At 30.1% G+C, this 11052-nt stretch overlaps 2 protein-coding genes across 3 annotated transcripts in view; both read left to right on the top strand.

Moving 5' to 3' along the window:
- LOC106762739 (50S ribosomal protein L27) overlaps positions 1 to 4209 on the top strand; it is a 15514-nt gene extending 11305 nt beyond the window's left edge. Inside the window, exons 1-4 of one of the 2 annotated variants that reach the window (XM_014646786.2) lie at positions 903 to 1283; positions 3261 to 3370; positions 3457 to 3581; positions 3713 to 4209. In XM_014646786.2, coding sequence (XP_014502272.1) covers positions 3289 to 3370; positions 3457 to 3581; positions 3713 to 3946 — 441 coding nt within the window. In that variant the 5' untranslated portion in view covers positions 903 to 1283; positions 3261 to 3288 and the 3' untranslated portion in view covers positions 3947 to 4209. Of the gene's footprint in view, positions 1 to 902; positions 1284 to 3260; positions 3371 to 3456; positions 3582 to 3712 lie in introns of those variants that run through there. The other variant, XM_014646787.2, reaches the window with a different exon arrangement.
- Positions 4210 to 10176: 5967 nt separating this feature from the next.
- LOC106761778 (sigma factor binding protein 1, chloroplastic) lies at positions 10177 to 10557 on the top strand. Its single transcript, XM_014645346.2, has one exon. The coding sequence runs from the start codon at positions 10177 to 10179 to the stop codon at positions 10555 to 10557; it is 381 nt and encodes a 126-aa protein (XP_014500832.1).
- The last annotated feature ends 495 nt before the right edge of the window (positions 10558 to 11052 follow it).

Here is an 11052-nt window from a genome sequence, read left to right as displayed (position 1 = left end):
TTTTTTTAGAATACCCCTTCCTAAGGTCATGGGTCCTTAGCTTATGGGCTGACTGTCTCAACATAAGGCCCAATAACTTTATTAATTTTCAGGATCTTACAAGTTGTGTAACTAATATTCACTTAATTTGCTATATTTAATCAAGGCAACCGTCTCTTCATATTTTACTTGAAACATTAATTTGACATATTTTAGTTTCTAATGAATAGAAACTAAATTTCTACGCAATTTATTATTGTATAGTGTACTTAAAGAAGAGAACTATCACCACCACAGATGAGGATGACATGGAGATTCCTGTGCCTGCAGATGATTGATTTCTGTAAATAATAAGTTTCATTGTTTTTATGAGATTGGCCTGTACTCATTATAAATTCTTGTCTGCTTATTAAATATATAAATACCTTATAATGATCATATGACAGTGGAATTGTATGGCCAACTTATTTCTGATTATCTGATCTTGCCACAACCGATTAGCTCTGGTGTTTGATATTTGTGACTGTAAGACCCTGAATTTTTTAATGCCATTGAATACTCGTTGTATGAGAAGTTTGTCTGAGTTAAATAAAAGTATCACTTTGTTTAGTCAAGAGTTTAGTATGGTGAGATAAAAGGTCTCGTGATTATAATTTAATTGATGTGAAAATTAATTAATTTTAAGAGAAATGTGAAATGAGTAAAATAAAGCTAACTTAAATATATATGAAGTAAGTATTATCAGTGAAAATAAGTTGGCCTAGTGGTATCTGAGTGTGTTGTTTGTGCACGCGACTGATTGGACCCAGCTGGAACAAAATTGGAGTTTTATTTTTTTATCTGCTGCATTTTTTTTGGCACAGTTTTGGTCTTCTACTGGGCTAGGCTACGAAGCCCATTAACCAAAGTGGGTAGTAGGGAGTCAGAAGGTCATTTCCCTTCTTCTTTTCTTTTTCTCGTTTTTCCTCTCTTTCTGTTTTCTTTCTTCCTTGCATTCACAAACCCTAGGGCGAACGGGGATTTTATTGTGAGAGAGAGAGCGGCGTAACTGAAAGGAGAAATTAAGAAGAGAGAGGTGCGGTTATGAAGAAAAGGGGAATCTGAAGTCGGTAGAGTAAATTCTAGGGTTGAGAAATTAATTGGAGGTTGAAGAAGGAGCCTATAAATAGGGAGAGGGTGCCTGGAGAAATACACACGAGAGTAATTGATTCTTGGGTTTAAGAGTGAGGGTTTGAGTGAAGAGAGTCGAGGGAGATTTCAGAGCTCGGTGGAAGTTTTGTACAGTGAGGAAGATCAATTTCCAGGTATGTGGAGCTAAACTGATTTTGTAGTTTTATGTGAAATCGTATATGTGTTTGTTCGTTTCTGGACTGGTGAATAAAAGGTTTGGGTTGAACGGAATATGTATGGAAGGCTACAATGTGATTCTGGAAATTTCGAATGTTATATGTGTTGTTATATTTCTAGTTGGGTATCTATGGTTACTATGAAGATGATTTAATAAAATGGGAAACATGAATAATCTGTTTTGGTTATTAATAAGGAGATAATTGTGATATGCTTGCGTAGAATGGTATTAGGTATTGATATACGAAATGGTTTTGTACTGGAAAATAGGAGTATGATTTGTTGGGTTATAATGAGTTCTTATTTCAAGTTATAAATTAAGAATTGGGTATCTAGGTTGGACTGGATGATGAGCTGGAATAATGGGTGTATGCTTTGGGATGTTTTAAAGGGGTAAATTGGGTTGTATGTTTGAATGGAAACCGTTTTGTTGGTCTGAAAATGTTGTGACGTGAATTAGAATGGACATGGGTTGTATGAATTATTTTTTTGTGCTGTTGCTATTGAATTGAATTGTCTTTTTATAATCTGGAAAATTGGTTGGGAGATATTATTGATATGAAAGAAACTCTGGAATTTCATAAAAGAAAGGAATATGGGTACTGATTTCCTGAGACTGAAATATACCAGTGATATTACTTTAAACACATCATGGGAGTGAGGGTAGAATCTGATAGGTATGGTAGCTGTTTTATGCGATGAAAATATTAGTAAGTGGTTGAGAGTCACAGGTTGCATCAAGGGTAACGTTAAGGGGTAGTATTCCATTCTTTAAGATTGGTTACAGATTGTGTTTTTCTAATGACTAAATTGCTAAGAATAATTGCTTGCTTTGTCTTATTGTTATCCATGTTGCAGACTTCAAAATTATATTAGTTAAAGAACGGGTCTTCACGTAAATTACTGGTGGAGAAATATTAGATTTTTAGCTCTAAATGTTTGCTGTTTTGGCCTTAAAACCTTGCTGTTTTCTTTAAAAATTTGTACCAGAAACCTTGTTGTTTTACTTGAAAAGCTGCACTAGATTGCTTGCTATTTTGCTGAAAAATATGCAGTAAATTGCTTGTTGTTTTGAATGAAGGTTGTATGTTTAAACTTGGAATTGAGACATACGTGATTATATTCTGAATGACTATTTTTGGTAAAGTGATATTTGGTTGCTAGGTATTATACGAATCCTTAGTATGAGTGGATGTAAGGTAGAACTAGACAAACCAGTGTGATATAGTGAGAGATGTTCTTAATCAAGTTAAGAATTGGGAGTGGTCTAGTTTATCTAAACACCTGTGATTAGGATTTCTTTGAAAGAACACTCTTTAGACTGTATCAAGCAGCAAGAGTGGGTGTGAGTATTTTGTTCTTCAGCCTGTGTGGCGCGATAAAGAGACAAAGCTGTTCACCCCAGTATATAAATTATGAGGCTGAGTATAGAAATTATGTGGCTGAGTATAGTACTCGGTGAGTTGCACCAGAGTTTTTACTTGTAAGACTTGAGAAAGTAGGGGGAATCGGTCCTAGCTAAGTGTGAAAGGACTACTCAACCATTCTATCCGGGCAGTGTGAGCTTAGTTATCTTAGATGTGTAGAGTTGAACTGGAGCAGATAGGAATACAGATGACTCTGGAGCCGCAAATTGATGATAGAGGAGATCTACAATGAGAGTTTTTACAAGAATGTTTTTTTATGGGAATAAATTTATAAGTTGTAATTGATGTTTTTCTTTACTTTGAGATTATGGACAAGAATGTTTTAAAGTTATAACAAGTTTAGTTCTTTTGGAGTTTTTAACTTTATATTTGCAAATTCTTGGACTTTGATGTGCTTAAGTGACTCTCGAAATTGGGTTGGGATGTTACAGTGACTTCAAGCGCACCAGTCATAATTGATCTGTTTCACAGTTTTTTTAAAATTTCCAATGTTCTAATTTGTCTCAGGTTGTGTCTCTGTCACATAGAAAACACCATGAATTTTGCAGCATCATTTTGCAGAAGATTGAATGTCAAGGAACTTGTGACAAATATTCCTGTATATAGAAGCACCAGTGGTATAGCCTCATTATCCTATATTGGCTACTGTATGATGTCTTTCTAAAGTAATCTAGACTAATGATTTTTTGACCCACTAATGTAGATGTATCTGGAGAAGGTTTGAGTATGGTGTTCAGGCGCTGGGCTACCAAAAAGACTGCTGGTTCTACCAAGAATGGACGGGATTCAAAACCCAAGAACCTTGGAGTGAAGAAATTCGGTGGGGAGGTATTTGTTGTACACTTTTTAGTACTAATTATTGCCATGCAGGTAGAGGAAGTGAGAACTGAATCTAGATGATCTGAACATGGTTCATTGACTTCATTCACTCATGATGTAACTCTTCTCTTACTATGCAGAGGGTGATACCTGGAAATATCATTGTTCGACAACGTGGCACTCGTTTCCATCCAGGAAACTATGTTGGACTTGGGAAGGATCATACTCTGTTTGCATTGAAAGAGGGATTGGTGAAGTTTGAACGGAACAAGCTGACTGGTCGCAAATGGGTGCATGTTGAGCCTAAGGAAGGCCATGTTCTCCACCCTTTGTATGCAAATGCCTCGGCTTCTGAAGCAAAGGTTGCTGTGTAAGTCTCACCAATGTCATCCTTAATAGAAATTTTTTATCTGGTGACAGAATTCAACTTACCATCTTGGTTTATGTGAACACCTATATGTTCTCACTCTGCCTTAATTTTTACCTTCTTTAATTGAAAAATGGGTTAGTTGGCTGGTACATACTCTTCTATTGGAATTATTTAAAAGAATGACTGGAAGGAAACATGAGTTGGTACTTAAACATGTTTAGGAGTTGCTCCTTTTATTTGTTTGTTTAACTATATCTGATTATTAAATGCAGTGTTAGCTAGCATAGCAACATTTATTTTGGTTAATAATGGTATAAGTCTTTGAGGGCCAAAATTTGTTAGCGCAACCAAGAAAGGTGTTTGCACGGTATTTAATGTATAATCACCTGTTCTGGTAACTTTTTGCTGTTGTGGATGGCATTAAAATAAAATATTTCTTGTGAGTGAGTAATGTGTAACAATAAAATTATATCTTTGAATGTAAACTATCGTATGTTTGTTAAACAATAGTGGGTATTTCATGAAAAAAACAGTAAAATAGTCATTAATGTTTGACAGAAAATTACATCTACAAAATTAAAATTGGAGTTCAACGGTAAAATAACCGTTTGAATTAAAAAAAAAAAAAATCCCAATACATCTTACCAAATTTTTAGTCATCTATTTTCAAAGGCAGATCATCAAGTTATGATTAACTTCACCTATAACCCTCTGTCTAAAGGGAATCAAAGAAATGTTAAGAAAAGAAAAGTCAGCACAAAATTCCAATTCATGTCATTATAATGCAACAAAGTCGAAGTCCAAAAATGTAGTTTTAGCATATTTGTTATGTGTTAGGTATGATAATAACAACATGAAGGAGAAGGAAAACATTATTTTGACAATCGTGATGTGAAATTAACTTATGTTATGTAAAAGGATACTGATAAGTTGATACCAAAATTTGACAACATTTTGATACTGCAGGTGTCTCGCATCGTGATTGAAACATCTAAGAGTCTAAACCTAACACCCTATGTTTTTCTTTTTTTGTTTTTTCTTGAAGTAATACTGTCCAAAGCAATTTACAAAGTTAATGTGTTCTACTCTAATAAAAAAGAATTGGCTTTTTGATTTGTAACTCATTGTGGTATTAATACGCGTTGGTGTTTTCTTATGAGATATAATGCAAGGTACCGTGAAGATTCTTTCAAATTTAATTTTAAATTTCTTTTTCTTTTAATTGTATTATATAATTTGTGAGATATACAGATTATAGTCACTTTATTGTATTGATTTTGCACACTTTCATGTTTAAGCATAAAACCATTTTTCTCTAGTAGAAATATTTGTACAAAATTTTATTTTAAAAGGTTTTAAGGTGGGAATTTAAATGCTAAAGTTATTTTATGTCAAACTAGTTTTTTCACTATTTTGTTTTGATATCAATTTTATTCTAACCACTTATTGTGATGAGCACAGGGAATGATAATTTTTTAATGTAGAGGGTTTAAAAAATGAGGTTTTCTGAAGAAAGAGTTTCGAAATTTTCAAACCCCACCTTAATACCCATTACAAATCTCATTTCCACATCATAAAAATTAATTAAAAAATAATTACAAATTGACCGATCACATTTTGACATGTGAAAATCTTAAAACATTGTAAAAAACGATATCAACGTATCATTATTTATGTTTTAAACTGTATTCGTCCGTACTTGGTGGAAATGTCATTCAAATTTAAAGTATTTATTTAAAAAGGAAGTTTCTCCAAGGTTTTTCTCTATACTTTTAAAGTTTTCAGTTTGCCCTTTACTAAAAATCAAATTTATTGTGTCCTATATTGTCATGCATCCCAAGTCTTCATGCACATTGTTTAGGAACTCACTAGATTTTGAAAACTTATAAGAAGTGACCAAATTTCAAAATTTAGTTGAAAAAATCATCGAATTTTAAAATTCGACTGAGGAAATCGCTAATATGCATTTGATGAGTGAAATTGTCGAGTATCTTCACACATCACTTTTCACCACTAGGACCACCTGGACCAAGCTCCCTTCACAACAACCAAAATGAAATTCTCCCTTTATACACACTCTAGAATACAAACACATGCTCTAGACCACACATAATCACTCGAGAAGAAAGGGCAAATCGAAGAAAATGAAGATGAACACACTTTAAGGAGGTTCAGTTATAAGGAGAGTTATAATTGAAATAGTTAGAAAGTTAAAATGTTGGCGAAGAATAAAGAAGTTTTAACCAACTTGAGGTGTAATTGTCTTTTAAGTATATAGTGCAAAATTTTAAAGTAAAGGTTACAATGACAGTTTTTGGGGCTATATGCATTTACGTGATAGTACTTTGCAAGGGTAAGGATTGTTTTCTAAGTGAATTTTATGCAGGTATTTAGTAGAGTGGACTTGATTTTTAATAAGTGAAGAGTTGTGAGGCTCTTAAAGAAAGTAACAAAGAATGTTTTGATATTTGTTAGAATTTCTCTCTTTTGATTGTGAAACCTTAAGTGAAAAATGCCTTGAAAGAAAGTAACGAATAATGTATTGACATTTGTAGTTTTTCTCTTTTTTGATTGGGAAACCCTTAAGTGAATTTTTTTTATTGGTATTATGGTTTCTTGTGTAGTTAATGAGTTTATATCAATTTATGTTTTTCAAGTTTTATTCAGGTTTGTACAAGATGTTTATGATGGTTACCTCGTCAATAAAAAGGTTTAAGTCCTTGCCGCAATGGATGAAGTTATCGTGGAGGAGAGCATTTGTGGGAAATTATCCTGAGTTTATATCAATTTAAGTTCTTAATGGAAGTTTCAAGTAAAGTGATGTATTGATGTAGGGATTCAACCTTGAAAGTTATCTTGACGATCCAATAATTACTCCATTTCAGATAGAGAAGGGCATTATGTGGTGAGGAGTAGTAGGAGGTTTTAGTCTATCGTCTGGTATTCTTTTTCCATAGGTGGTAAACAGATTAACCTTGTGTGGTAGCTTTGGGGGACAATTTTACCACCACTACAAGTGCAAAAGCTTGTCATAGTCTCACATCAATACATCTATCTAAATAGTCTTATCTAGGTCAATGACATTATTAGGATGATTGGTTGCTTTATGTGAAATAGGATATATAATGAAATCTTAATATGCTATGTTTGTTTTTTTTATTAACAACTTACCCTTCTTATATGTTTCTTTGTTGGTTATTATTGTGCGTTGATGCTTGAGTGATGATCATCTAATGGATATGAGTAAAGGGTGATAATGTCCCTTTAGAGCAAGCTTTGAAAAAAAATACAACATACGTGTAAGCTATCTTAATTAGATTCGAACTTTTGTATAACTATCTTTTGAGAAAGACATTATATACATTATCTGTTGTCCCTTTTTTATTTTGTAAATATAAAATATGTATAATTATATGAAATAACTATATAAGAATTTTATATTTTTTTAAGCTTATCTGTTCTAAATTATTGATTATGTGATTGTTGTTATTAATATTAATAATAGTTAAATGAAATGCTACGTGGAACGTCTCACTTAATAACTAATTCTTGCATAATAACACTCTAAATCAAAAGAAATTCTTCTAATTTAACAAACCATTTAAATATGTCTCTTTTATTCTCTTTGTGTTAGAAACCAACTAATACTACCATTGATTTTAATGATATAATTTGTTTTAACCCTATGTCTTACTTTAATTTAAAAATGTCAATCAATACTATTTTGATATTTTAAATATGCATACAAATCTTCAATACACAACTAAACATTCACAAGTTAACTATTTCAATACACTCATGTAATTTTTTCTTGCATCCATTGAAATATATCTTACAAACTTTTATACGCCGATTAATAACAATTAATAATAAACTACTCAAGTATTCATTTATCAACACCTAAAAACAATATTATCAATTCAAGCACTTAATAGTAAAAATAATGAAAACTACAAAATCTTAATGTTCATACCATACAAACATAAACACAACTTGAAGTACATACACATGGTCATATACTTGTGGTGTTAGCAATGGTCATATACTTGTGGTGTTAGCAAATAGAAAAGAGAAATGATTTTTTGACACATATAAATATTTTATCTTCATTTGACATTATTTTTACTTACTTTTTACTCTCTTCTTTCTTGAAAAACTACAAAATTTTACATTTTTTGAATAATTTTATTCTTATATTACGTGTCAAATGAATGTAAAAATGTATCATAATATTATTAGTCAATAAAAAAATCTAACAAATTACAATTAAAACAAAAACCTAAACGGTAAACAAAAAGTTCAACTTACACAAAGTCATACATAGAATTTGTTATTTTGTTTTTTTTCTTCAAAATCTCACTATTTAAAAAGATTAGGAAAGTTTGAATTTGACCAATTTTCCTTTTTGTGTGGCTGACAAGTACCGTACTAACATTGAATGTTGGAAGACTTCCATACCATAACACTTTCTTCCAACTTTCATTTTGGTGTGGAAGAAGGAAAAATAATACAATATTTTTTTATAATTAAATTTTATATTATAATTGTTTATACATGACAAAAATCTAACTTTATTTAAGAGTCAATATCACAAATTGGTCTGTTTACGGAATATTGAAGAGAAATATCTTCACAAAATCAAATAAACAAAAAAATTACGTATTTGTATTTGTATTGGTTCTTTCATAGAAATACAGTATTCAAATTTATTCTATAAGCTGAATATGTTTCTACAGATTTACTTACACAAAACATTGACATGAGATTTTTTTTTTATTACTAAAAATTAAAAATAATTTATGTTGGACATAAATAATTATAAAGCATTAATAACTTTTAGTTAAAAATATACATTTCGTTTGAATTTTAATTTCTTCTATCATTTGGGTTACATCAAATTTAATTCATCCTCATGTTTTGCTTTCATACTATGTGACTTTCCTGGAAGTAACCCTTTTGACTAATTGGCACACATGAAGAATTGCGTCCTTAATAAAATAAATTCAACCATAACCATATTTCTAGAATCTCACAAATGTCTAGAGATCTATAGTTCTTGAAAAAATAAATTATAGTTTAGTTGATTTAAATGATTAAAGGTTTTTATTTCCAATAATTGACATAAATATGTTATTAAATTTTAATAAAAAAATATCATATCAAAAATCAAATTTAAAATATGTAAAAATTTATAGATGTTAAAATATATATTAAAATTATTTTAATTATTTATGTAACTCGTTTTATTCGACCACTTGTTTAAATTATGTTAGATTTCTTCGAATTTGCTCAGATATAATTTTAAAAGAATGAACTTTTCTTAATAGGGCAAAAAAGTGAGAACATGACATCCCTGTCCCTGTCAACAAAATTTCTTCCCTTTATCTTAAATCACACACTGACATCATAATTAAATTCTTCAACATTCATTTATTTAATATTTATGCAAAATAAAAAATAAATAAATTTCATTTAAGAGTATTAAAGAAAACATAAAAAGAGAAAAATAAATTAAAATTATTATTATTGGAGGTTGGATATAAATAATCCTTATTAAACATTTAAAACAATCAAGATAAAACTTTCTAAAACTAGAAAACAACAACATATATAATATAAAAATAATGAATAATAAAATGATACATATTTATATTTATTTGGCATATATTATAAAATTAAAATCATCATAAAAAAAATATGTAATTTAAAAAAAAATTAAAATTAAATAAAGGTAAAATTTGTTTGTGGGAAAGTATAATTTGTAATAATTTTAATTATGATGGTAGGAATCATATTTATAAATTATTTTAATTATATCAAACATTGATTGAATAACTTTTAATTGCAATTTGAAATTGTTCATGAGATTGACTTTGGATTCTTGCTGGAAATTTCCTAAGTCATCCATAACAAAAGGTTCACGGAACATAAACCACAAATAAAAAACAAAAGAGTGACAGGTACATCTGTTATCACCATGTTAATATCCATGGAACTTGAAAGCTCCTTCAACACCCCAATGGAACCTTCTCATCTATGCACTTTCTAGCCCCTTTCCATTTCAACCAGTAACCCTAATTTTCTCAACATGATCACACTATCCTGGAAGTTCACCATTGATTTTACATGACACTTTATCATACTATAAATACAAACCCTAGCTTCAAAATTTTTTTGATATCAGTTGAGAAAAATTGGGTTTTGATTGGTGATTAGCTAACCCTTTTGTTGATAATGCTTGGACTTGACAACAAGCATGGTGTGATGATGAAGAGAAAAGGGAAGAGCAAAAGGGGTGAGAAGAAGGATGTTAAAGTGACATATATCTCAAGCCCTATGAAGGTGAAGACTAGTGCTTCAAACTTCAGAGCCCTTGTGCAAGAACTCACAGGCCAATTCTCCAATGTTGCTGAAATGTTTGTGGAAGCTGATTATTCTTACGATTATGATCATGGTCTTCTTCATGATGCTAATCTTAAGAGCACAAACATTCAACAATGGAGTGAAACCTATTCTCACCATGACTCTAATTCTTGGTTCAATCATTCTACCTCTTTCATGGAACCACTAAATGGACAACTTCAATGTGAATTCTTCAACTTTGATATGATTTAGAAGTTTTTCATCATCATCATCCATTACAAGCAACAACATGTCCTTTTCTCTTTTTTATTTTTATTTTTCTACATCAAGGGAAAGTCATGTTTTTGTTGCAAATTTCCTTTTATATATATATATATATATATATATATATATATATATATATATATATATATCATTACACATTTTTTATAGGTTTTTTTATAAGTTTGGAAATATACAACTCAATCATCAGCTTAATTGAGTTTATAATTTCCATTTATAAAAAAAGTTTAATTTGTTTATTTTATGAATTAATGTATTCAAATTTACTTTTGTATATATGTTTGGACTTATCATATTCATTTATAAAAGAAGTTTAATTTGTTTAACTTTTTTATTTTATTTTATGAATTATTGTGTATTCAAATTTAACTGTATATGTATGAACTTATGGTGGTAGAAGGATGTGGAGAGTCATTATATGTATACCATATATATATATATATATATATATATATATATATATAT

This window comes from Vigna radiata, chromosome 5 (assembly GCF_000741045.1).
Source record: "Vigna radiata var. radiata cultivar VC1973A chromosome 5, Vradiata_ver6, whole genome shotgun sequence".
Taxonomy (NCBI): domain Eukaryota; kingdom Viridiplantae; phylum Streptophyta; class Magnoliopsida; order Fabales; family Fabaceae; genus Vigna; species Vigna radiata.
This window is presented reverse-complemented; position numbering and strand designations above follow the sequence as displayed.

What these genes read in the sequence shown, in the direction of transcription:
- LOC106761778 (XM_014645346.2), top strand. Translation starts at nt 10,177, where the DNA reads ATGCTTGGACTTGACAACAAGCATGGTGTGATGATGAAGAGAAAAGGG.